The 27,925-nt window shown below is 38.1% G+C and overlaps 2 protein-coding genes across 7 annotated transcripts in view; both read left to right on the top strand.

Moving 5' to 3' along the window:
- The window catches only part of RPS6KA3 (ribosomal protein S6 kinase A3), a 111,561-nt gene extending 98,922 nt beyond the window's left edge, over nt 1-12,639 (top strand). For all 6 annotated transcript variants that reach the window (XM_027535117.1, XM_027535112.1, XM_027535114.1 and 3 more), the window contains 5 exons: nt 431-592; nt 3,176-3,252; nt 3,774-3,891; nt 6,236-6,376; nt 7,021-12,639. In XM_027535117.1, the coding sequence (XP_027390918.1) occupies nt 431-592; nt 3,176-3,252; nt 3,774-3,891; nt 6,236-6,376; nt 7,021-7,143 (621 nt within the window). In that variant the 3' untranslated portion in view covers nt 7,144-12,639. The remainder of the gene's footprint in view (nt 1-430; nt 593-3,175; nt 3,253-3,773; nt 3,892-6,235; nt 6,377-7,020) is intronic.
- A 1,841-nt stretch (nt 12,640-14,480) lies between these two features.
- EIF1AX (eukaryotic translation initiation factor 1A X-linked) lies at nt 14,481-27,596 on the top strand. The gene is made up of 7 exons (XM_027533313.1): nt 14,481-14,695; nt 15,525-15,608; nt 17,625-17,728; nt 18,753-18,803; nt 21,365-21,446; nt 22,226-22,317; nt 24,244-27,596. Exons 1-7 carry the CDS (start codon nt 14,680-14,682, stop codon nt 24,247-24,249), a joined length of 435 nt encoding a protein of 144 aa, XP_027389114.1. The 5' UTR covers nt 14,481-14,679; the 3' UTR covers nt 24,250-27,596.
- Nucleotides 27,597-27,925: the final 329 nt, after the last annotated feature.

Here is a 27,925-nt window from a genome sequence, read left to right as displayed (position 1 = left end):
CCCATCACTCACCTATTTATTCTCTGCCTCCCTTATTACTGGGTAAGCTCCTGGCATGTAAAGGCAAGGATCTTACAGGTCTTGTTCATCAGAGTTATCTGCAACTCCTTGTATAATACCCTGGTACATGATAGATATTCAGTTAATATTTGTTGAACAGTGAATAACTTGGAGACAGATATTACTGCTATTTGCATTTTTCATTAATCCACTTAATTGGACAAAGTGAGGGGGGAGATAAATACTGTTCTTACCTCCTCCTTTCCTTGCCACAGTTCTGTGTGAGAGAGTTATACTTACACTACCAGTATTTTATACTGTTGGAATAATGTGAAGGTCACTACCAATCATCTTGTTAAGTTTGTGATAAATAATTTTCCATAATGGAGACATATTGTTAATGCAGCTCTTTAATTTGTATTTCAATTAGGTGGTTCACAGAGACTTGAAACCTAGCAACATTCTTTATGTGGATGAATCTGGCAATCCAGAATCTATTCGCATTTGTGATTTTGGCTTTGCTAAACAACTAAGAGCAGAAAATGGTCTTCTCATGACTCCTTGTTATACGGCAAATTTTGTTGCACCAGAGGTAATTGTGAAAGAGTTTGCTTGCAATATTTCAGTATATTTAAAGACTCATTTGCTTTGTTTTGCCCATCTTCCCTGGTAGCTCAGATGATAAAGAGTCTGCCTGCAATACAGGAGACCTGAGTTTGATCCCTGAGTCGGGAAGATCCCCTGGAGAAGGAGATGGCATCCCACTCCAGTATTCTTGCCTGGAAAATTCTTTCCTGATACTCTTCGAATTTCCTGATTTTTGTCACCATCTTCCTATATTTCTAAAGCTAAAACATCATGGTCTTTTCTTGTCTTTAGCTTTGTAGCCAGTTAGCATCTCTGTTATCCCCTACAACCAGTTTGGGCTTCTTCTGTTCACAGACCTGCCTTCCTAGCCCCTGCTTCCTTCACTAGCCCCAGGTGACTGCCACAGCCTAGGTGCATGGTGTTCCCTTTTGTCATTGTCTGATCAGTCCACAAAGATGTTGCAAAGCTGCTGAAGTCTTCCTCAAGCGCTGCTTTGATCAGGTTTCTTCTTTTCCTAAGAAATTGCAGTTCCCCATTATAGCATCTCTAAAATCCAATGCTTTGTCCTCAAAATTTCTTGCCTTTGGATTATCACTATGTAAAAAAATTATAACTAGAAGCAAGATAATAAAAAACAATAGTTAATCCTAATATAAGGCTTGCATGTCAGGCACGTATGTTAACAGATTTCATCCTCTCAGCTTTAATTTGGGTATAATAATTTGTTCTCATTATAAATATGTGAGGTGAGTATTTTTATTTGCATTTTACAGGAAACAAGGTGCACAGTGAGGGGTGATGCCATTTGCCTGAGGTCAGATCTAGATTTGAGCCCAAGCAACCCAGCTACAAAGTTTGTGCTTTACCATGTGCTAGATTTTTCACAAAAATGATAATAGTTGATAACGTTAGACTAGTTGTATTATAGATTTGGATTCCCCTCTCTGTTTTCCAAACTTTACTTTTTAGATAGAAAAAAAAATTTTTTAAGATTATTTGATTCAGTTCTCCCAGTGATACTAGAACTGATGAGGGACAGGTTTTTTCCTTTTTTGTTGACATTTCCACAGCCTCTGACTACACACTGGTGTCCAAGCATGTCCCCCTAATCCAGCCATCTCATTTTTCCTCATGATTATTTCCTACTTCATATAAGCAGTCTGCTTCTTGGAATCACCATGTAGCTTTTATGTCTTGGCACATTGGAATGTTGTTTTTTTTTTTGCTTCAGATCCTGCCTCTAAATTCACCTTCAGGAAATCTTCTATGATCAAACTGTCCTTAGACTGACCTCTTAACTCTTCGCAAAATCCTCCTCCTGTATTATTTCTCCACATTCAGTGGATCACCAGATCCTTTCCTTTCTGATTCCTAAATATTTTAGACCTTTTTTCCCTTACCCTACCCTGTACATCCAATCTTTACTGTGTCGTTCCCATTTTATCTTTATGTCTTTTCCTCTTTATGTCCTATTTTAGTACAGATCCTCACAGCCTTTCACTTAGTTTGCTACAAATTGCCTCCAATGAGTGGCCTTGTGTCCATTCTCTCTTCTTGCCAGCATTTTCTCTATACCTTGAGTTATCTTTCTGGTGTACACATCCACTCATTTTATTTTCCTCTTTAATGCTTCAATGACATCTGATTGCCTGCATGGGAAAAAAAAAACACCTAGATTCCTTAACATGATATTTATAAAAAGCTCTTCAGGGAATTTCCTGGTAGTCCAGTAGTTAGGACTTGGTGTTCTCACTGTTGGGGCCCAGGTTCGATCCCTGGTTGGGGCACTAAGATCCCAGAAGCCACATGGTGTGGCCAAATAAATAATTTAAAAACCTTTAAAAGAAGTCTTCAGTCTCTCTATAGAATCCCCTGTGTGGAAATCTGGCCACACTGAACTTACATGTCGCTAAGCAGGCTCAGCTCTCTTGCCCTGCTCTCTCCCACCTCTTGATTTTGCCTCCTGAATTCTTCCTTATCGGCCCAATACAACAGGCTGCCTCCGAGCCTTCCCTCCCTCCCCTGTCAAGAGTGAATTGCTTCTTCATCTTTATACCCATATCCTTGAAACATAGTTTTGTTAGAAAACTTATCATGTTGAATTAACTACATATATGTTTATTTCCTTTGCAAGATTCTGATTTTCTTACAGAAAACAGTTTGTTTTGTATTTGTCACAGTTTATGCCTGATAATAGTGATGATTAAATCTTGAGTATATATATAAAAGTACAATTTTGCCCTATACCATTTATACTGTTATATTTTCTTTGTTTTGTTAATTATTTCTGCATCCCCTTACAAAATATAAATACATTTAAATAAGAAATTTACCTTCAGTTTATTTTTATAGTCCTCTGTGTGCCACAGCAGCATTTGATAAATTAATCTGAATATAAAATTTTAAATTTATATATATTAAGTATTAGTAGAAGTTTCTAGAAATAGTATTACTATATTGCCTTGTTTGTTAATCATGCTCTGTTTTTCTTGTATGCATTGATTTAGGAGACATAATTTAGTTCACAGCCTATCCAAATCTGTATAATAAACAATAGTGTGTTTATACTAATTTTTACTTTTTCTAGGTTTTAAAACGACAAGGCTATGATGCTGCTTGTGACATATGGAGTCTTGGTGTCCTCCTCTACACAATGCTTACTGGGTGAGTGTGTACCGTATGTTGTAAGCATTTATTCATCAATATTTTGGTTACATTATCTAGATTTATCTTTTAATCTCTTATAATACTTTCTTTCCATAGTTTCTCTTGTTGTTTAATAATACAATTCTATGTGTATGTGTGTGTATCACTATTATACCTGTATTATTGTTTTCTGTAATGTACTATTATTAAGTTCTTCAGGTTATGAGTTGATTTTTTTTCATATCTTTTTTGTACTCTGTGTCATAAACATATACTGTTTTAAATATTTTATTCTATAGTATGTCATGTCTTAATTATATTATTGTATATTAAATATAAATTAATATTTCATAACCTATACCTTGACCTGGTACTTTATGAAGCTTCATATTGTTGTTAATTTTTACTTAAGTAGATTTTAATGAGGTGTAACATTAAATGAACTACTTAGAGTACTTTTGGATATTGCAAATAAATATGAAAATTGCCAATGAAAAAAGAAACTTTATTCATTAGCATTTTATTCTGTTATAAATTAGTTACACTCCATTTGCAAATGGCCCTGATGATACACCAGAGGAAATACTGGCTCGAATAGGCAGTGGAAAATTCTCACTCAGTGGTGGCTACTGGAATTCTGTTTCAGACACAGCAAAGGTAAGTATGGCTTCCTATTAAAGCTTTTGAGAAAATAATTTTTCATAATCTCTAGTGAGAAAAAATATCAGTTAGAAACTTGATAAAGCAGTATTGAAATGATGTCACCAGATACCTCAGACTCAAAAATTGACCACTTATGTTGTTTCTTTCCCAGAATAGATTGGTTTGGCCTTACTATCTGTATATTTCATACTACTGCTCAGTAATGAACATGATGAATAATACTTGTGGTCCTCATGATTTGTGTGTTTCCTCTGTGCCTCACACTGCACTTTACCTAAATTATCTCCTTTAATCCTCTTAACAACTCTGTAGAATAGCTAGTAGTGTCACCATTTCACAGTAGGAAACCAAAGCCCAGAATTTTAGTGTGAACTTCTCCACAGTTACACACCAGGCATGAGTAGGTGCTTCAAAAGAAACAGCCAATTCCAAAGTCCTTGTTCCCTAGAGTAACTGTACCATGTTCTATTTTTGGTCCATATTATGAAGAAAGGGGTCTATCTTTTTCACAATAAATAGTAGTTTAGCTTTATAGTGTCTAATTGAAATCCATTTGAAAAGCCTTTCTTGCTAGCAGACCTGCCATCCCCTGAATAGCATTGATTTGCCTTCTAACTCTGCTCTAGTTTCACTTTCAGTTCATTTGAAGAAAATTCTGTTTGAAAGGAAGAGCAAAGTTTTCCATTTCAAAATAAGAAAAACATAGAGGAGATGAGGAAGATACATATTGGTAAAAAGTGCTCACTCCTTTTTCTTAGAGGTGGATGCTTGACTTGAAATAATTGCATTAGTAAATAGGATATGTCAGAAATTTCTATAGATAATTTTGGCATCAATATGAAGCCTCAGTTGACTAGTTTAATATCTGTGTTGATAATATTTAGCATTGTAACTGTATTTTAAATGATATGTTAGCTTTTCCCTTTGTTTAACAATAAAATTTCTTAAACCAGGTAATTCATTTTTCTTGGTACTTTTTACTTTTTTAAAATTCATGTATTGAGCACCTGCAATGTGCTTAATAAGTGAAGGTGGCAGGGATAAAAGATGGGACTCAGATGGAATTCCTGATCTCAGAGAGCTCTCAGTCTAGTTGTAAGATGGCCAGAAATATACAGTTCAGTGTCACATGTGCTTTTACAATGCTCTGCTTACTGTGCTAAAGAAGTTCACAGATGATGTTTGATCAGAAAGATTTCATGGAAGGCTTTCCAGAAGCATTGAAGGGATTTGCCAGGCAGCTTTGGGAAGCAGAAGGATGTAGTCCATCCCAGGCTGAGGGAGCAGCCCACGCATGGTCATGATGGCATGGGAATGGCACAGTACCTCCAGGGTGGTGCACGGAGTTTGATGTGACTAGTACAAGGTACATGTAAGAGGGTCACTGATGAACCGCAATTATGAAAGGTTTTGTCAGTCATGCTCAGGATTTGGGATTTTCTCTAATTGCTGGGGAGCTGCTGAAAAATACTAAGCATTGTACTGATCAGATTTTCCTTTTTCAAGGTCACTGTGGAGTAGTAATTTTTAACCATTGGGATCCACTGCAAACTTTGTCACAATTGGTTGTCAGGCATATCAAGTAATGTTACCATAGAAAGGACCATAGTTTATACATTGCCTGGTTTTTTAATAAGTTAAAGCAAGTCTAGCTTATCTCTATGATTTTTATAATTTGGTTCTCATTCACTTGCATTTTATGATTTTTTTTGAGTGAAAGGCAGGTGAGGATGAGATACAAATAATGCAAAAAAATTGCATCCAATGCACAGCCTATTTTATGAATGCCACATGATTACTAATAAGTTTTGCTAATTTGTCCAGTTAATACTTGTGATTATAATGTAATATGCTGAATACCCACAAAATTGAGAAGTAGAAAAAAATAAAAATAACTCTGTAATCTTTGGAGGGAGCATTTAGAACACTCCAATTAATTCCTGTTATTAGACAGTTATATCCTACTTTTCAGTTTTACCAGTAGTACAAAAAAAATCTTCAGTAGCTGAAAGTTACTTAGAAATAAACCAACGAAAATGTAGAGAAAATCAGAATATCTGAGGGAAAAAAGAGCCAAAATCCTTAAAGATACATAAAATGTGGTAAATTCACCCTTTGCAATGCACCAGAATTATTGTTAACTCAGGAGAAAACAAAGACTTAAGTTTTTACTTTTTTTTTAAACATTGTCATATTGACCAAATTGCTTTGTACCCAAAGGTCTGCTCCTCAGAAAGAATAGTGTCATGGAAGCCAAGGAAGAATACTACACAGTATCAGGTGCTATAGGAAAACAAATAACAGGTTTAAGCTTTTTTTATTCTTTTTCCCACTACAGGACCTGGTGTCAAAGATGCTTCATGTGGACCCTCACCAGAGACTGACCGCTGCCCTTGTGCTCAGACATCCTTGGATTGTCCACTGGGACCAACTGCCGCAATACCAACTCAACAGACAGGATGCACCACATCTGGTCAAGGTGAGCAGCCCACTGGGGCATGCATGCCACATGCCCTCCAGGGGAGACTGTGAGATGCCGTCTCTCTGCCACAGCACCTTGCCCTTTCACTGCCTCTCAACACGCATCCACTTCTCAGGTGAGATTCTCATACAGTGGGTGATTTAGAAAAGAAAAAGCCAAGGCATGCCAAAATACCATCCTGAAGCTAGTTTAGGAATGATTTCTGAGTTTATTAATCAGATAAGCTTTGTGGACTTCCTGACTTTTCTTTGTACTTTTCTTTCTTACACACAACCCAAAGCAGACTCTTTGAGGTTGTCAGCAGTGGTAAAACACAAGTTCCAAACCAGCATTCCTTGCTGACTCTCATGGTAAAGGATTGCAGAGGTAAAAAACAATTGAATAGTCCAGAGAAAAGTAAGGACTGGTTGTTATGAGCCCACCCCTGTCCTCTCTCATCCATAATTTCAACCTCCCTCATTGCCCTCTTCAATTTTAGTTAGATCAGAGAATTTGACTAATGTGGTTATTTTCATTATGAGCCTAATAAAATCTATATAAATTTGTATGTGAAGAAATTATCTGGGGAAAATTCATTTCATATTCTGTGTATAAATGACTACCCACTGTCATTATTTGTGACCTTTCTTTCCTGTTTTCAGGGTGCCATGGCAGCTACATACTCTGCTTTAAACCGTAATCAGTCACCAGTTTTGGAACCAGTAGGCCGCTCTACTCTTGCTCAGCGGAGAGGTATTAAAAAAATCACCTCTACAGCCCTGTGAAGTGACCTCAGTGAGATATTTGGTACCATGGTGTAAGTTGATAGCACAAGTTCTGGTGACAGGTAGCACATATCTGAGAGGCACCTGCAAGCACACACTGTCCCAGCTGGTACCCATAATGCTGCTGCTCCTGCTGCTGCTCCCGCTTTTGTCTCTTCTCGCTTTAAATGATTGTTAGCAAGTTAGATTTTCCTGGAGCTTCGGATGAAATGAAAATGGAAACATGATGAAGATATATTCACTGAATCAACAAGAATAATAATGAACACATGAATACCACCTAAAAATACACTGAATAAAGTACTCTACACCACATAGCATTATTTTTATAGGAAATATTTCATGTCCCTTAAATATTCTTCGTTAGTTATAGGGATGGACAGTTTATGTTAAGCACTTAGCTTAAACAATCCGTTTCTATTAGCACTGTATCCCTTGTGCCATCCAACATTTTGTATGTTTTTGTAAACAGTTCATATACAGTACATTTCTGTACTGCTTTCTTTAACGTATACATGCCTTGTTTAACTTGGAATCTATTATTAATCAATTGACTATTAAATCTGGTTAAATAGTTCACCTGGATTAACAGTATTGTTGGACAGCCCTCAAAATGGCCAGATTGTAGAACAGCCTTTGAATGTAATACTTGCAAAATGTACATATCTTTCCCCATGTCTGTTTCACTGGTTCATTTGTTTGTTTGTTTGTTTGTTTCTTAAAGTCAGGTGCTCTGTCAGGCTAACCTAGAGAGCTTTTGTGATAGAGAAAGTTACTGTGTGTGTGTGTGTGTGTGTGTGTGTGTGTGGTATGACAGACATCAAGAGTACACCTATGAAGTTAGTCCATATACTTTGCAAATCCTTAGGGTCTTTTTTCCTTAATTAAGGAAGTAGTTCTTACATTTTTTATCTTAAATCGTCTCCATACTTAGAATTTGGCATACATTTGGGATTTTTCCCAATATACATCAAAGACCTTTAAAAGGCATGGTGAAGAGATGGCAAAGGAAAATTTAGCAACAGGTCATTGAAATCCTATTGGATCTTTTGTGTCTAAATAGATCAAATTGCAGAATTTAGCATATGAATAACAGGATACTGTTCTTATATACCTGCAGGAAAAGTATGCTTTTTTGGGGGGGAAGAAAAAGATAAATCATAATGAATTATATCCCATTAAGATACTCTACAGTAAACACTAATTTGAATGTAATAAAGGCCATGGGCCTCTCTATGAAATTTGGACTTAAACTTTCTTATTCTAGGGAATAAAACATTCTGGATCAAATATTATCTGTTCTAACCTTAAATCATAGCTGAAGTAGACTAAGTGAATGTTTAGCATTGAGTGTTTTCTGAATTCCTCCTAATGATTTATAGCCATATAATGCTTTCTTTTCTTTTTTAAAAAATTTTTATTGGAGTATAGTTGATTTACAATATTGTGTTAGTTTCACATAATGCTGTCTTTAATTTCAGAAATGATCAGTTTTCATAATGGGCACTGTATCTGCTTATTCATTATCTACATCAAATTTGGTAGTTTCCACAATTTCATTAAAGAAATGTCTGCATCCATTATTACCTGTATCTTTGCCAAGCTACCTAGCATACATCAGTATGTAATACAAAAAACATACGAGCAAGGAAAAGGTGTTTTAACTTATCTCGTCGAGAATGTGCCCGAACAGATCTTTCCTAGTCATGTACTAAGCCATTTACATCAGAAATCTCTTTTCCTGCCAGAAGCTTTAAATCTTCCCCCTGAGAGTACAAAGCCAAGAAAGTATGGTTTATCTAAATGTCTTGGAAGCCACTTGTTATTCCTTAACTTCTCCTCTGTGTAATTCAAGAGAAAGAGAAAAGTGATCATGCCATTTGCCCAGATGACACAAAATGATTATTGCCTAGAAATCAAATATAAATTTATCTTCTAAATAAAAAAATACATAAGAGGAAGGATTTCAGAAAATCTAGATGGACAAAGTTTTAAAATATTCTTGAGTATATGGATGCTAACAATTAACACCTGCTTTCCATTGCCTGGAAATAAAGGTTTTTTTTTTTTTTTCCTCCTCTATTAAGTGTTTCAAACCAGAAAAGTGAAGTTGCTCAGTCATGTCCGACTCTTTGTGACCCCATGGACTGTAGCCCACCAGGCTCCTCAGTCCATGGAATTTTCCAGGCAAGAGTACTGGAGTGGGTTGCCATTTCCAGTCATCCCAAATTCTTGTCACTTATGTAATTCTAGGCAGAAAATGGATCTTTTCAGATTTTTGACACTGATGCTATTTCATAAGTGCTTAGGTGTATTGTTAATCATAGTCTTTTAAAACCAGAAGTAAATGTGTAAATCCTTATAAATTGTCTAGTCCAACTTTCTCATATTGCATGTAAAGAACCTGAGACCCAGAGCAAAGACTAGAATCCTTAACTTCCCATTCAATTTCTTTCCCTCATAACACCGTGCTGCCTTCCCCTCATATTATCACATGACCATGTGCTGAGTTGTTCAAAAACTATAGTTCTTGGAGCAGTCCTCTGCTGGTACATGAATGCCTTCTTTGCCTTCTCTGCCTAGAAGAGCTGCCAGTTTTATTGGAGATAACTGGTTATATGTTCACAAAACTGAAGGCCTTCTGCCTAAAAAGCAGTTCATACTTTATTTCATCTGTGATTCTGGTGTTCCTATTGCCTTTGACTTAGAGCAGACAAACTTGGCCAACAATGTGCTCTAAATGTAGTGCCTCTGCTGGGATAACCTTTCCATTAATTTCTTCAAGTCCAGTTTCTCTTGGGCCCTACAATTGGAGTGAGGCCCTTTCCCATTAGTGCTGCTGGTTACTTCCCAGGAGGTTTTAGTTCAGTCTGAAGGATATTTCAGTATGAAAGAAGGAACTAAACTAACAGGCCACTTTCACAAACCTCCTCTTAGCTTATAATCCAAAATAATCCAGAATGGTAGGTTGAATTTAACATTACCAAGCACATACTGGAAAATCTGGATTACACTGTACCATGTGTTTTCTATCTTCCCTTTCAAGCGATGATGCTAAATTAAGGTAAGTTTTTTGTCCTCTGAACTTTTTGTATAAGTAATTTCAGTTCCTAATTCATAGACATGTCTTCTAAGTACAATAGACTCTTCACTTTAGCAGATTTGATATAGATTCATTTATTTGCAAGCAACCCCAAAAGTCCAAAAATATAATAATTTTGACAAGGCACAAAGTTGGGATGCTGTGAGGCTGGAGACTGACATGTGGGAAAAGTCACTTGGTGAGTGTCTGGAGAGGGTGTGGTGTGTATGCAGTAGAGATTCCGCATTTCACACACAGTGGGCTACAAGGAGCTGGTTTGGGTCAACCTTTTCCCAACTATTTTTAAGAAATGGTTACTGTTGGGACAAGAGAACATCATGGGAAGTGGGGCTAGTCTGTTAGCTGTACCTTGTACCCTCAGCTCAGGAAAGGCTTCATGATTGGGCACAATGGGTTGGGTAGGAAAAGCACTAGGGTACATCCAGCCTCAGGTGACAGCAGAAAAGCATTCACGATTTGGGGGCTTAGTACAAATGTGCATCACCACAAAAGCCAGCAGTACACACTTCAACATGGCTGTAATTTTTCTCAACTTCCTGGCCTTTATACATGAGCTGAAAATTTTCAGGTTGCTTGACTATATTTTATAGAGAAAATTCTCTCTTATGGTGGTATCGAGCATTTGAAATTTACAAAGGCATTAGGACAGATATCTCAGGAATGTAAATGGTCAGAAAAGGTCTGCTTTCTGTGATTAACAAATACGATGAGTTCCATAGCTGACCTTGGTGCTTAAACCAGGGGGTTCCAACTAGTGCTAGAGCTCTGTCTTCTGAAAGGTCCACTTCCATGTGACTAACAAACTGGATGTATACTTTGAGCCTTATTTAATTCACAGATAAGTTGACTTAACTCAGCATTTTTATTTCACTTAATGAAAACAGCCCTCTCTTCACCTCCAGATTGCTTACATTTTGCTGGTCTCCCCAAGTGACCATTAGTGGAGACCAATTAATGAAGGAATGAAATTTGCTGTTTTTTTTTTTTTTAATTTGTTTTCTTGGGACTGTGGTGTTCTGCAGAGCCATGCTTAACCACTTTTTCTAGTGAAGAGTCTACAGAATGATAATAACTAAATATGGATGGCCAAGAAGATTTTGTATCTACAGTGCGCTTTATATATTTTTGACACTGCTGTATTCTGTGTGATCGAATGACCTGTAACTGGTTCCAATGTGACTGAGTGTTCTCAATGAATTCTAGTAGCAAAGTCAACTTAATTTTCTTAAGCCTTGTATTACTATCTGTCTCACATTTACCACTTTGATTCCAGTCTTTTAACTGTTCATAACAGGGCATACCAAGGGTTGGGATGAGAGCCTACTTCCTACCTCTAAAGGCACTTTCCTCATTATTTTGCCATATAACCTTGAAGTGCATGATAAGCTGTTTAAATGTCCATGACTTCTCCCAGAGCAACTAGCAAAGTATATGACATTGAATAGAGATTAGTGGAAAGGAAAATTTTTAGAGACTAAACAGAGGTGTAAACCTCAAGAAAACCTCTTTAGAGCACATACCATTGGAGTACAATGTATGTAAATGTATGTGAGAAGAGAGTTGCTGTAATAGTCCTCTCTAAGTAGATTAGTTCAATATCTAATGGAAGTGAAAATCTTTACTCCTATTATCACTATAGTACTGAGTGAACTGTATACTGAGTTTTTCAAACAAGTACTTAAAGTAGAACTTTAAAATATAAAGCAAGGGCATAAGGACAAAGGTTTTGGTTTGTGTTTCTCTAAGTGTAGTTTACCATCTAAGGCTTTCTTTTTTAATTAAAAAAAAAAAAGCTTCAAGGTATTGCCATTCCTTAGCATCCTTAATAATTATGGGTGATGAGTTTTTAACTCTTAAGATTATGTACCTGTATTACGTTTATCTTAACTCTTACCCTAAGCAAAAGGGAAGGTATACACCTAAGGGATGTAATTATTTTGCATTTTTGGCCATGGGTGGGAAAGGGGTGGGTATCTACTTAAACAGTTTTTAAAAAAGAAAAAAGTCACAAATATTTTTATACTCTTATATATGATTTTACTTTATACTAGTTTCTCTCTAGTAAGGCATGCCAGAAGCCCATGACACCATATCATGAGTTTATATGTATTGTACCTTTTATTGGTGGTTAAATCTCATCAGATGCTTGGCACTGCTGCCATGATTATGAAATGCTTGTAAAGGATTAAATATCACTGAGTATTTTAAATTGTTTTACTTAAGAGTCTAATCTGGGAAGTTTTCAAATCATACTATTAATGTATAACCTAAGCTCTTTCAGATGTATCCACGAATAATCCTGGAACAATATTGCTTGTATTCCTGTCACAGAACAGGTTTTGTAATCTTTAAAAGAAATGAAAATTTATATAATAAAGTTTCAAATAAATGCATGTATGTCCTTTTATGAGATTATTTTGCTTAGATTTGTCTGTTAGATGCCAGCAGCACGGCCCTCCTTCCCCAGTTGTGACAACCAAAAGTATCTCCAGACACTGTCAACCATTCCTGGTAGAGAACCACTGTTTGACAATTGTACTTTATTTCTCTGTCACTTAGGAATGTCCACTTCCTTAGAAAATGTTGAAATGCTAACATTTTCAGAAAAGTGATTTAAAATAAGCTTACTTAAAAGTGAAGCTCTTCCTCCTACATAGTCAGCTGTATTAGTTTGCTGAAGCTACCAATAAAGTACCACAGACTGGGTGGCTTAAAAACAAATTTATTTTCTTACCATTCTGGAGGCTACCAATCTGAGACCAGGGTGTTAGCAGTATTGGTTTCCTTTGAGGTCTCTCCCCTGGGCTTGTAGATAGCTACCTTCCTGCTCATGCGGTGTTCCTTTCTGTGCTGTGTCCTAATCTCTGTTTATAAAGACACCTAGTCATATTGGATCAGGGCCTACCTTAATGATTTCATTTCAATTTAATTACGTCTTTAAAGACCCTGTCTCCAAAGTCACATCCTGAGGTATTGGGGGTTATGAGTTAAATATGCAAATTTTCAGTTCAGTTCAGTTGCTCAGTCGTGTACGACTCTTTGCGACCCCATGAATTGCAGCACGCCAGGCAGCCTCCCTATCCATCACCAACTCCCGGAGTTCACCTGAACTCATGTCCATCGAGTCGGTGATGCATCTCATCCTCTGTCGTCCCCTTCTCCTCCTGCCCCCAATCCCTCCCAGCATCAGAGTCTTTTCCAGATTTTGGGAGGATACAATTAAGCCCCTAATGCTGAGTTTGTCTTCTTCCCTCCCTTCCTGTGTGTACTGAGCAACTACTGTGTGCCAGACATTCTGCTAAACGCTGGTAATAGTAAGCAACTGATTTGGTCTCCGCCAAATTAGGTTTACAGTGAGGTAGGAAACACTTATAAAGTAATAACAAGTGTCACGTAAATATTACTCTTTGGGACAAGTAATAAAACTGAACTGTGAGATTAATGAACCCGCAGCTCAAACCTGAAGACGTCAGTTTGCCACAAAGCAGTAGAAGTCCGGGAGTTGGTGATGGACAGGGAGGCCTGGCGCGCTGCAGTCCATGGGGTCGCAGAGTCGGGCACGACTGAGCGACTGAACTGAACTGAGTAGAAGTCTGGCGCCAGGCAGCAGGGGGCGCTACCTAAGTACGCCTGTACCGCGGGGCCTGGGCCCCGCCCACTGCCTCCAAGACTCCGTCTGCTCCCAGGCTCACGGCCCTGCCCCCGGGCTCACGGCCCCGCCCCTACTCGCGGGCTCGCGGCCCCGCCCCCGGGCTCATGGCCCCGCCCCTGCTCTCGTGCACACGTGCCCCGCTCTCGGGCTCACGGCCCCGCCCCTACTCGCGGGCTCGCGGCCCCGCCCCCGGGCTCATGGCCCCGCCCCTGCTCTCGTGCACACGTGCCCCGCTCTCGGGCTCACGTGCCCCGCTCTCGGGCTCACGGCCCCGCCCCTACTCGCGGGCTCGCGGCCCCGCCCCCGGGCTCATGGCCCCGCCCCTGCTCTCGTGCACACGTGCCCCGCTCTCGGGCTCACGTGCCCCGCTCTCGGGCTCACGTGCCCCGCTCTCGGGCTCACGTGCCCCGCTCTCGGGCTCACGTGCCCCGCCCCCGGCCTCCCGCGGGGCTCCACCAACGGCCGTTAACGGTCTGAGAGCGCGTCTGCCTATCTAACAATAGGAGTCAGCCAGCCACGCATGCGCTGTAGGTAGAAGGGGGCGTGGCCTGCTGACGTTGGGAGGTGGAGATAACGGACGCAAGCAGGCGCGACGCCATTTGCTGCGGCCGAGCGTCGGGGAAGGCGGATCTCGGAAGACGTCCGTCGCCCGACTCCCGCAGACGCGACCTGGTCTCTCGCAGCCAGTTCGTGTCACCCTGTCTCACGCGTCTCCCTTCAGAGGAGTCGCCGCCACCACTCGGAGAGAAGTCGGGGACGCCTCAAGTGCGTCGTCACCGCCATGCCTAAGAATAAAGGTAATGCCGCTTGTACCTCAGGACCACGACTCCCCTCTGCCCGGTCTCCCTTACTCTGTCCGCGGCCTCCGCATGGCCTAGGCCGCAATAACTTTCCTCTCCGGCCTGCCTTCACACAGCTAGACTATCCGGACGCGATTCTGGTCTCGGGGGAGGAGCTGGGAAGTTACTTCAGGCTTCCAGTTTGGTCACATTGGGGTGGAGCCGACGCCATTTTTGAAGGGCCTCCTGTGGGAGAACGTGTGCTTCTGCTCGTAATTCGCGCCAGACAGACCCCGGCGCTATAGGGACCTGTGGGTAGACCTCCGTGCGGCCTGGGCTTCCCGCATGGGCGCCTGTGGCCTTACCGGCAGTTGTTAACTTTCACAGGGTGATGGCTGCTTTAAGTGGCCATCAGTACTCCCGCGTGGGATTCTGTATGGGCAGTTGCTTGATAGCTTCTTTTTATTAATAAATTGTACACATTATATGGAAATACCAGTTTATCCGTTTACCTACTGAAGGACATCTTGGTGGTTTTCAAGTTCAGGCAGCTAGGACCTTGCTTTTTTACTGGCTTGATGTATTCTACAGATCCAGTGTAAACTCTCAGAGTTGCCACAACTTTGTCTCCCTCTACTACTGCAAAAATCAGTGTGTTCCATTACAGTAGTGAGAACTCTGCCGGGCCCACCTCCGGCCCATTTATCTTTTTGCACACAGATCTTTCATTTGGGAGAGCAGGTACAGAGAGACCTTATTTTATAAAATTAGTCATGAATGTTTTATAAGCCTTAGTTTCTTTTTCTACTGTTTTTCAGATAATGTCTTTTTCTTTAAAAACTATTAGGTAAAGGAGGTAAAAACAGACGCAGAGGCAAGAATGAGAATGAATCTGAAAAGAGAGAGCTGGTGTTCAAAGAAGATGGGCAAGGTAAGAATTTAATAAGTTAGGTTTCTTTCAGTAATAGTTCTCTTTTGTAAATAAAGATATTCAATTTCTAAACATAAAAGATACTGTTCATAATCTGGAGCAAAAAATGCAGTGTCCCTTCTTGCTCTTCTCGCTTTCTCATCCCCCACACTTCTCCAGAGCATTTCTTTGTAGTTATTTCGTGTATACTCAGCCTTTGTTGAGGGTTGATGGCATTTCTGTACATACGTATGTTTCACTATTTTATGTGAACACCCTCAGAACTAAGAATGAATTGAACTGTTCAGAGGGAACTAAACTTCAAAAGCTATATTGTTGACAATTCCATGACTTAGTTGGCTTTTTTTTGATAGTGAATGGTGCTACATAGTGTGTTCAATAGACCATGGTTATTAGAGGAATGAATCCAAAGCCTTTCCCTTACTTCTCCAGTTGTACTGGCATTTATCAATAATTTCTAAAATACAGTGAAATGAAACTGAACCATTGACTTGGTTTTTCAAACCAATTAAGACTTTTAAGTAATAACACTAGTTTCCCATGTTTTTATTTTGAGTAATTTCAAACTTTCAGAAAAGTTGGGAGTTTAAGTACCATGAATTCCCTTAAACACTTCACATGTGCACGTGTGTGTTTGTATGTGTCTCCATCCATCTTGAACCATTTGGAAGTTGATTGCAGACATCATGGTACTATGGTACTTTTCCCTGACTATGAGTGCTTCATCATGCGTCTCCTAAGAACAAGTCTATTCTCAGATAACTAAGGTTATCAGTTCAGTCGCTCAGTTGTGTCCGACTTTTTGCAACCCCATGGACTGCAGCATGCCAGGCTTCCCTGTCCATCACCAACTCACTCTCAGGTATTTTAAAGTGAATATATTATCTGTCCAGTATATAATCATATTTAAATTTTTATATTTATCTCAGTAATTTCCAGCAGTTTTTAACAAATAACTTTTTCTAATTGTCTCTTTTATAGAACTTGATGAATTTGTTCATACCATGAATATGTATAAGCCACTGAAAATGAAACACAGTATCTGGCTGAAAGACCTTTTTATTTCTTAGCCTTGGTCATTTTTACCTCCTTTAGCAATTGACTTTATTTTGACTACCATTAGTTCTTTTTCATGTTTCCCCCTCCCTCTTTGGAAGAGAGGCTACCTTTTAATTGACCAGCAATATTGAGGTGGTAAATGGGTGCTAGATTCACTGCAGTCTGAGTAACACTGCCACTTTGCAATCCCACAGGTGAACCTTTGAAAGTTAGGTTTCATTATATTTACACACTGGTGGATAGCCTCTTCTTAAACACAACTTGAGTAAGCGAAAAGTTCTGGAGTGACCCCATCCCCCACCTCCAATCTTCTGGGCCACAAGAGATGACCCTTGTGCAAGCCAGGGTATAATCTCAGTTTTTCAAATGGCAGCAAAACAGGGTGGCTTCCTCAGTACCATTTTGGAAAGATTTTGATTTAAAAGTTTGGCATTTGCCTGGGAACATCTTTCCAGCTTTACAAAAACCAAAATAATCACAAAGATATGAATAACGTTCAAGCTGCTTTTATTTGCTAGTGTACCAAAAATTGTGTTGTGACCAGTCTCTAAAGGCTAACCTTCCTCTGAGGGAAAGGAGATCCATAACTGGGTGAGGATCCAAAGTGAGCGATTGATGAGGAACATTTTAGTGTATATTTTGGGACAAGCCACTTTGATCTCCAGAAGTAGAGCATACAGTGATGAAGACCATGGTCAGTCTACTTAACTCACAGTGAGTAAGTAGGTAATTAAAATATTTCTGGTAGAGACAGCTTGTCATGGACATGGCATTCCACAGCTTTGATTCTGGCTCTGCTGTATACTAGGTGTTTATCACGCCCTTGTATTTAACTTTACTGCAAATACTTACTCCTAACCAACACACCTATGTGTTCTAATGAACTTATGTGGACTTTAAGTTGCCTTTATCAGAAATTGAGCAATGTCCTATACCCTTTTCTTTTCCCTCATCCAGAGTATGCCCAAGTAATCAAAATGTTGGGAAACGGAAGATTGGAAGCGATGTGTTTCGATGGTGTTAAGAGATTGTGCCACATCAGAGGGAAACTGAGAAAGAAGGTAGCTGTGGAGACTTGTTTTACTTTAATATAAAATTATGGTTAAAGGGGGAGAAATGGCAGTAAGGTTTTTATGGGCCAGGGACCTTTTTTTAGCATCGTTTATGTTGTATTCCTGCCCAAGGTGGTTAACCTGAATCTAATCGTGAGAAAATAATTAACAAGCCCAAATTGAGGGGCACATTGTAAAACAAATCATCTGACTGTGAATATTGGGTTGGCCGTAACAACTTAAGGAAAAACACGAGCCAGCTTTTTGGCCAATCCAATACATGCAATGTTACTGTCATGAAAGAAAAAAAATGCTGGAAGGTCTATTTCAATGTAAAGAAGATTAAAGAGACTCATTGGTTATGTGCAATAAGTGGTCCTTATTTGGGTTCTGACTTGGGGTTGGGGAAAATAGTTGTAAGGAGTGTTAAGAAATTTGAATATGAACTAATGGTAAATAAGTGTTGTATTAATGTTAAATTTCCTGAATTGAAATCATGAATGGACAGCCTTGGAAAGAAATGATTAATTTCCCATCAGTGTAGCTGATTAGACAGATATATTTATTCATGAGGTTGGTTAGAAGTCCCTCTAATCTTGACTTTATGATTAAAAAAATAATTGGGTCATTAATGCTTCTGTTACCAAACTAAAGGGATTTTGTTTCCTGTGTGTATTTGAGTACATGGGGGGAAGGTAAAACCACATTTCTAATTTTACTATTCTCGTATGTAATGGGTAACCAACCACTTGGAGTGGTTCAGTATTAGAAATCCCTTAATTGCTAAACTAATCGTTGGTCCTCTGGAATTATTAAACTGTCAAGTAGTTAAATAAGATTGTTATTTTTCTAATATCCCAAATGATAGAAACTTTAAAATGGCTCAGCTGCTTATTGTAGTTTTTTTCCCCTAAATGTAGATACTCTACCCATAGTTGAGTGAATAGTATGTATGTGTTGTGGGAAGACTGACTCAACATTGCTCTTGGTTGAATATTTTTATTTTAAATGTAACCTGTTCTGGCTTTTATAGGTCTGGATAAATACCTCAGACATTATATTGGTTGGTCTACGGGACTACCAGGTAAAAATATTATTAAATTTTTCATTGTTTACTTGCTTGAATTTGGTGAGCAACTGATGTTTAGAACATAAGTCATAACCAAATTTGACTAGTTTCCAGACAAGTAGGCTGCTCAGTATTGTGTCAGTAAACATTTCTTAAGGGCCAGTTCTGTCATAGGCATTGTGCTGGGTACCCCAGGGATCATGGTTCCCCAGTGCCAGTCTATGGAGTCTGCATTTTCACTATAGAAGAATCACAGTGTGAATTTTTCATGAAGCTAAATGCTCCTTTTTCTCTTTTGGATATTTAGAAGTTCCCTTTTTGGAATGAAGGATACTATACTGTAGTTTTGTTAGTGTTCTTAGTTGGCAGGATAAAAATGTAATTTTATGTTGGATTGCCTGCCTGCCCCAATTTTTTAAATTTATACATATTGAAATAAAAATATGAAAACCATTACTCTAGGGGATACAACTGAGTGAGTCAGGCTGCCATCTACAAAATGCTTATGGCCTGACAGTGGAGAGAATAAGAGGCACACAAGTAATTACAAGACAAATCATGATAAAAGTGTGTGTGTTCAGTCACTCAGTCATATCCAACTCTTGTGCTCTAAATTTAGATGGGAACTTAGGGAAGAAAATGGTAGTTGCCCTTCAGTGATCTCTACCTGGAGACTCTACCCATTGTGAGTCTGTGAAATCTATTTGGTTTCCACCTGTTGGAACTCATCACCATGTATATATTTACATTTTGAGTGATAGTGTTTCTATTTTTATAACTCTGATCATACTCTGATTTTTTAAATGTATGTTCCAGAATAAAGAATTAAAATTACTACTTTAAATCAATGGTTCTCCACGGTGGGTGACTTTCCTCCAGGAGACATTTGGCAGTGTCTGGAGACATGACTGGTTTGTACACATGGGGGTAAAGGGCAGTGCTGTTGGCATCTAATTGATAGAAACCAGGGGTGATGCTGAACATCCTAAAACACACAGATTTGTCCCTACAGCAAAGAATTATATGGCTGAAAACATAAACAGTGCTGACATTGAGATAGAGTGCTCTAAACTCATTATTTTAATGTCCACTTTCTTCTTTTGATCTTAAAGAGAACCTCAGAAGTAGAATTAATTCCCTGTTTGACAGATACAGAAGTCAAGGTTCTGAAAGATGTAACATTCATGCATGCGTGCTAGCGTGCTGAGTTGCTTCAGTTGTGCCTGACTGTGACCCCAGGGACTGTAACCCACCAGGATCCTTTGTCCATGAGCTTCTCCAGGCAGGAATACTGGAGTGGGTTGCCATGCCCTCCTCCAGGGATCAAACCCGAGTGTCTTAAATCTCCTGCATTGGCAGGTGGGTCCTTTATCGCTAGTGCCACCTGAGTAGCATTCATATTGATACTCTAAAATGACAGCTAAAATAAATGTTCTGATTCTTAATTTCTCATGATCCTTCTTTTATGCCCCTGCCACGGAGAGGGTGGTACAGGGGCCAGTAGTATCACTAGCTTTCAGTTACTTGTTAGAAATGCAGATTCTTGGACCCCACCCCAGGCCGCCTCAATCAGAATGTGTGTTTTAACCAGAATCCCCTTGGGCTTCTGTGCATAATGCTTTTTGAGAAGTGCTGGTCCTGAATCATACCATTCTTGGGTCACTGTGATCACTTTCCTGCCTTTCTTTGGACCTTCTTTCAGGTCCAAAAATTTTTTTGAACTTGTGACAATTGGCTTCAACCCGTTTTTCTTCCTTAATTAAGTCAGATTCTTTTCAAATGGGAAAGTGTGAATGTTATGAAGCATTCATTTTCAGTGGGACACTTGCATCAGAAATAGCCATGTATTTTACAAATATACTCTCATGGTCTTCATTCCACAACTCCTAATTTATCAGGAGATATAAAAGCTCCACCCAGGTAGCATTACTGGTTAAGAATCTGCTTGCCAAGACATGGGTTAGATCCCTGGATTGGGAAGATGACCTGGAGGAGGAAATGGCAACCGACTCCAGTATTCTTGTCTAGAGAATTCGATGGACAGGGGAGCCTGGTGGGCTACAGTCCATGGGATCACAAAGAGTCAGAAATGACTAAGCATAGACATAAAAAAGCTCCACAAGAGATTCTGATGGATTTGTACCCTAAGAACCACTGATTATGGAAAAGTATAATAATTCCCTTAGGTCATTATCCCCGTCTCAATTTTTGAATTAGTGTTTAATCACCTATAAATTATGGTCCCAGTGAATTTTTATTTTTCAAAAGACTTCTAATCCCAGGGTAACTAAAAGATTGGGTCTGCACAGTTCTGCTTCTTTTGAAGTGAAATCTATATAAATGTCTTCCCTAAGCTTGTTGATCATTATTTGCTTACATATGCAAGATTCTTCAGACTGACTTAAACCGAAGAATGTTTTTCAGAGCGTAGGAGAAAACTTTAAAATTTAAGAAAAGAAGAGTTTAATAGCACAACAGTGAAATTTAATTTTTTATCCAGTTTGAAACTAATTTATGAAATTAATGGATAGTATTTTGGCATAATTATTTTTAAACATTATGTGTCTCTTTTTAAGGATAATAAAGCTGATGTAATCTTAAAATACAATGCAGATGAGGCTAGAAGTCTGAAGGCATATGGCGAGCTTCCAGAACATGGTAATGTCTGAGTTATTAACCTATTAATATGCTGTTAATCCTTGATTTAGATGAAGGAATTTTGATAGAATTTTTTGGATTTTGCATATTTAGCTTTGTCTTTACGTGATTCAGTCCAAGTATGCCTACCTTCACTTCATATTACTAGACACCTTAAGAAGAAAGTAATTGAGATTCTGTTTCTAATAACTATATTTTTGGTGAGGATTTATCGTTCATGAGCCCTGGACTATATTTTGGTTATTGCATATTACCAAGAAAACTGTTATTTTACTTGGGTGTGAAAATCCTGCTGTAATTATTTACTTCACATTTCCAGTCTAGGAAATACTAATATATCTGGGAATAGGACTAGCAGTTCCTGGTTCATTTCTGTTAATTAAGGGATAAGCATGATATAACCAAATTTTTCTGATTGATGTGTTTGATAATTTCTGGGTCGTTAACATGTACTACCTTTTTTGAAGTGTAGCTGGAAGTTGTAATAGTTCAGAGTTTGTTTAATTGGAGCCAGCCTCACTAAAAATACCTTTGTGAACAAAAGAAAGCTATTTCTATCTTGACTTAGAGATGTTGTTGTGTAAAATAGTGTTTTATATACTAGGGTTGTTAGGTAGACATTACAAGGATATTTTTGATAATGAAACAGATTAAATTAAAAGTTTGACTTGTATAGTTCAGTGTTTGATACCCAACTACTGCTTTCAGTGGGCACTTTAATTCATTTTTGTTAACATCTTGGCTATATTATATGACTATATTTGTTATTGTTTCTTAAGCTAAAATCAATGAAACTGATACATTTGGTCCTGGAGATGATGATGAAATCCAGTTTGATGACATCGGAGATGATGATGAAGACATTGATGATGTAAGTTGATGCACCTTGTGTTTCTCAACTTTCGTTTGTGCTAGTCAAATTGTTTGTGCTTATGAGAATTTTATGATCTTTTTCAATATTTCTTCCTGAAAAGATCAGTATTTGCTAGAGTATCTAGAGAAAGAGCTGTTAAGAAATTGTGAGAAATAAGATTTTATCCAAGAAACAGGCCTTTTCTTTTATTAATTGAGATATAGTTGATGTAGAATATTATGTAAGTTAACAAATGTACAATATATGGATTCACAATTTTGAAAGGTTATAGTGTGTTTATCGGAGAAGGCAATGGCACCCCACTCCAGTACTCTTGCCTGGAAAATCCCATGGATGGAGGAGCCTGGTAGGCTGCAGTCCATGGGGTCGCTAAGAGTCGGACACAACTGAGCAACTTCGCTTTCACTTTTCACTTTCATGCATTGGAGAAGGAAATGGCAACCCACTCCAGTGTTCTTGCCTGGAGAATCCCAGGGATGGGGGAGCCTGGTGGCTGCCGTCTATAGGGTCACACAGAGTCGGACGCAACTGAAGTGACTTAGCATAGCATAGCATAGGGTGTTTATAGTTATTATCAATATAAATGGCTATATTCCCTGTGTTGTACAAACATGCCTTCTCTTAATTGAAACTAGTATATTAGAAGAATAATCTTGTTTGAACCAGTTTGGTATGAAGCATTGGAATTACAACATAACATTAAAAGCCCTGTTAAAGGGACTCCCTGGATTGCCAGTGGTTAGGACTCTGTGCTTTCACTGCTGACAGCTAGAGTTTGATCCCTGGTCAGGGAACTAAGATCCCACAAGCTTTGTGGCACAGCTCCCCCGCAAAAAAGCAAAAACTGGTCTTGAGGAACACTGAGTAAGTGATACCTACCACCAAGATTTTATAATTAACATATTTCTAAACTTGGTGTATCATATTTCTATCTATACTTTTATTCCTCTGTCAGTCCATCTTACATATTTTGATGTATCTCCAAACCATTTAGAATACACCATGACTTAAAATTTGAGCACAAAACCTACAGTACTGTAATTTAAAGCATACCCTAAAATAGAAAATTAATAAGGGTTAAGAAATAAATCCATCATTCTATTTTTAATGTTACCTCCGTTTGGAGACCCCTGAGCCAGAGGGTTCCTGTGACTAAACTGTTAATGATACTTGGACAGTAGATTTATCGATAATATTCTGTGACAGTAACCTGACATGGAGCTGTTGTATTATAGATCAAGGAGTGATCCCAAGATTCTGACAGATGGGGTAGAAGACCTTTTTTAGGAACTTAAGAACCTAGTCAGAGAACATGCCTGAGTCTGAAGTCACATACACAGAGGTGATAGATAGGGTGAGGATCTAGATAGGGTAAAGCTTTTCTAAGAAGAATACTTTTAAATTTGTGCCAGTGCTTCCTCAGAACTGGGATAATAAAGACAGTAGTTATTAAAGTAATTTGAGTTGGCTTGTACGTTTTGTAAGTGTTGTTTTATCACCTGAGAACACTACTTCTTCCCCAAGGTGTTTCTCCAAATGGTTTCTGTGTGTTCTTGCCTTCACCTCTATAACCAGGTTGACTGGTAGGAGAATTTGGTATCACACTTGGCCCTTTCTTGAGGAAGTAACACTCCTTGTGTCTGCTCCCACCCCTGAGATAAATTTCTAGTCACTAGCATGAAAGGACAGACACTAATCTTTATAGATAATATTCTGCATAACGTATAGCATTCTGAAGGAATTTGTAAAGATTCACTGGCAGCAGACCAGAATTGAGAAAATCCTACTGTACAGAATTTCCTCTTCAAACTGAATTTGTTTCCCAGATAGTCTAAAGATAAAGAGGGTGCATGTGCCCCTTACATGAGGTAGACTGTTGGAGTATAAAAATTCTTTTGATTGATCTGATTTTTTTTCTTCCAGATCTAAAGTGAACTCAGCCTCGCACATTCCAGTTTTCTCTGAAGATTGTTCAACAGTTTGGATGTTAACTGTGACTCGTTAAAATAAAAGTTTCATTAGCAGCAAAATTTGCTAAAGCAGAGTGATTTTGTTTCTAAGGTATTTCTTTAAAAACTGGTAATGCTGAATTCTCTTAAGTGAAATGTTAGGCCACTTTGTTCTTTTGGTATAATGGAGCTTGGATAAAAGACATCTGCTCTTTCAAAAAAGGAAAAAAATGGATTACTGCCTTTCCTACTTTGACCACTTCCAGTAATAAGTAAATGGATGTTTTGAATAAACCACTTGCCATACACTCAATATAAATTATAATTAAGCCCTAGTTTTGACTTACCTGTTGACTGTACAATGAATTTTTATATATTCCAGTTACCTAGTTCCCTTAAGATTTTGGTACAATTTAAGGGAAGCAGAAATCTTCATATGAAGTCAAAAATGATCTGTTTTTCATATTTAAGTGGCATTTGGTTATTTTTATACTAACTTTGATATCATATACTTTTTTTTTCATGATCTTATTTTGCCACTGTCACGAAAAAGGCATTTCCAAAGTGCAGTTTTTAGAACCTGGGTTTTAATAGCAATTTTGAATTTGTAGAGTTAGTAGTTGCAGAAGTCAAACACTAGGTGGCACCCAGTTATCTTAACATCGGAGACATTGATATACTTATCAACTTTTTTTTTCTAACTTACTGTTCACGGATGATTTCCCAAACAACAAAAGACTGATCACATGCTATGTAGAATATTTTTGCAAAACAAAAAGATTATGTTCAAAAAGTTTTATTTTCAGAAGTCGTATGTATGTAAACTGGGATTTTGAGTGCTTTATAAACACTTATGTGTAAATGAAAATTTAATTTCATAACTTCTTGTACAAATTAAGCCTTTTGGAAAGTATCTCTAAGCTGGGAAAAGAGGAAGGCATAACAATGAAATGAAAAGATGGTCTACAGTTTCTGAATGGAAGAGCTGCATACAAGGGAGAAACATAAAGTCAGTATTGTGCTGTAGAGAATATTAAACCCTTATTTTGTGTTTAGGATGTATTTTATTATGTGTACAGGTGTTTTTGCTTGTATTTTATTGGCAATTTAGATTTACCCTGTGTTACTTAGTTTTCTATTATCACTTCTAGTAAGATGAAATTAAGGGCAGGACCTAGACCTACATAGAAATCATGAAAGAAGTCCTTGTAGCTTTTAACACTTTTAAGGAAACAGCTTTGAAAAATTTGGCTTTGTGATCGTCGTCATCACAAAGTAATGACGTAAGGAGTAATCTAAACCTCCTAAGATATTTAGGCTTCTGTACATAAAAGTGCTTTGCTAAATGTGTGCCCTATGTAGATCTTTCCTCCACATTATTTTACCAAGAATGTTTTGACCCTGCATCTGTGCTATAGTTCATGGTAGGGGTGGTACAACTCCAACATTGGTTTTTCTACTTCCCTTAACAAATGGTTTGTCTAAAGATTCTTTTCAAATTACAAATATGACACTAATTCTTGTGTTTGCAAGTGACTTTTTTCTTGTTGAGGTAGTAACAGTCCCATCTGGTGCTGTTGCACTCTAGAAGATCTCAAATCACGATGATTAAAATAGTTGGGGTAAACTTGTAGTTCATATGCAACACTACTTGGAGGAATTATTTTACTTGCTTGTCTTTAATGTAAAAATTAATTTGATTATATTTCACATGAATTTGGAATGGAAGTGGTCGTTAAGAAAAAAAAAATTTTTGTTACGCTATTTGATTATATTTCACATGAATTTGGAATGGAAGTGGTCGTTAAGAAAAAAAAAATTTTTGTTACGCTGTTTGATTCCTATAATACAGTGCTATAAGGTGTGCCCTGAAAGAAAATAAAGTGTTTGAAATCTAAGAATAATGATTCTTACTGCAAAGAGGGTGTAATAGTTACCACTATTGAGTTTGACAGGCTTGTGTTTTTATACAATGTTTATTCCAGTTAGAGTATAAATAAGTTGTATTACTAAGGTGGTTAAATAACCAAACCAAATGTTTGTGTAAAAAAAGAGATTTGCCAAGAATTAATTGTTTGACTGTTGAATCTTTCTTGAACATCCAGCTTCTCAAAGAGACCACCTCTTAAGGAGCCTGTAAACTATGCATGATGAAAATTCTTGTATTTTATTAAGGAAGTGGCCATTGGTTTACTCACCACATCCATGGAATTGTGGCTATAAACATGAAAGTGAAGTCACTCAGTCGTGTCCGACTCCTTGCGACCCAGTGGACTGTAGCCTACCAAGCTCCTCCATCCATGGGATTCTTCAGGCAAGAATACTGGAGTGGGTTGCCATTTCCTTCTCCAGGGGATCTTCCCAACCCAGGGATCGAACTCGGGTTTCCCGCATTGGAGGCAGACGCTTTAACCTCTGAGCCACCAGGGAAGCCCATAAACATAGTTGTTGCTTATAAAACTCATAATGACTTAGTTTAACTTAATCTCTTGTGTAAATATATAGGATGTTGCATAACAACTTTAATAAATGCAAACTGTTGTCAATACTGACTTCAGAGCAAGTGAGTAATCAAATAGATAAAAGCATGTTTCAAATAAAATACCTAGCTGGATTTATACTTTATTGCATACAGATTTAACAACATCCAGTGTTGTGTGGCTTGACAGTGAAATAAAAAGTAAGTTCTTTATGTTCCCTTACAATCATAAAGATTAAAAAGATTTGTTCCGGTATGAGATGTTTAGATCTCTATCCTGCTTATTACTAAGGGGAAGTTTCGTTTATACAGTTTGGACTCCCATGAACTTTTGCATACAACTTTGTATTTATTTGCCTTAAAGTAGCTTTTTTGCATTTTTCAGAAAATTTAGAAAAGAAAATCTGAATTACGTCTTACTAGTAAGTGTGATAAAACACTCTTAGGAATTTGGAGAGTGTGTTGGACTGTATCTTCTCTTCCTCCACAGCCGCCTTGTGCTTAGGAAGCCTTGTGATAGGTGAAGAGCGTGGACTCGGGTCAGGCAGCCTGTGCCCCAGCCCCCACTCTGCCCTTTACCTGCCCGTGACCACGCACACTTTCTCCACCTTGTCTGAGCTTCAGGGCCCTCCCCCTGTAAGATGAGAGAGAACAGTACCTGCAGAATCAGCATTATTGGGAGGATTAATAATATGTATTCATATGTGATGCACTTAGAGCAGTGTCCACTACTATTCACTTGATACCTAGGACTGTATAAGATACAATATGCATGCCTTTTATATTCTCAATTTATCATTTTTTTCACTTGCAGTCTTTGGTTCCTATAATAAAAAGTGTGTAGAATATGTTTGTATATTTATGTCAATACCGTATTTAATTGCTACCACCCTCATTTAATTCAGCATAAGACTAACATGGGATTTTCTAAATTGCCTAAAGATACTTTGCAAAATACTAACTTGCTCTATATTTTTTTTTTAATTTTATTTTATTTTTAAACTTGACATAATTGTATTAGTTTTGCCAAATATCAAAATGAATCCGCCACAGGTATACATGTGTTCCCCATCTATATTTCTTTAGAGAAAGTTTAGTAATGTTGATAGCTCTGGTCATATTTCATTCTTAAGTCTTAAATCAGTCTTAGTGTAGATTCATGACAGGTAATTAGTAC

This window comes from Bos indicus x Bos taurus, chromosome X (genome assembly GCF_003369695.1).
Source record: "Bos indicus x Bos taurus breed Angus x Brahman F1 hybrid chromosome X, Bos_hybrid_MaternalHap_v2.0, whole genome shotgun sequence".
NCBI classification, from domain to species: Eukaryota; Metazoa; Chordata; class Mammalia; order Artiodactyla; family Bovidae; genus Bos; species Bos indicus x Bos taurus.
This window is presented reverse-complemented; position numbering and strand designations above follow the sequence as displayed.

Excerpts from the sequence above, each read along its gene's own strand:
- EIF1AX (XM_027533313.1), top strand. Across the intron at positions 15,609-17,624 it reads GTTCAAAGAAGATGGGCAAG|AGTATGCCCAAGTAATCAAA; the intron begins GTAAGAATTTAA and ends TCCCTCATCCAG. Across the intron at positions 21,447-22,225 it reads TGGCGAGCTTCCAGAACATG|CTAAAATCAATGAAACTGAT; the intron begins GTAATGTCTGAG and ends TTGTTTCTTAAG.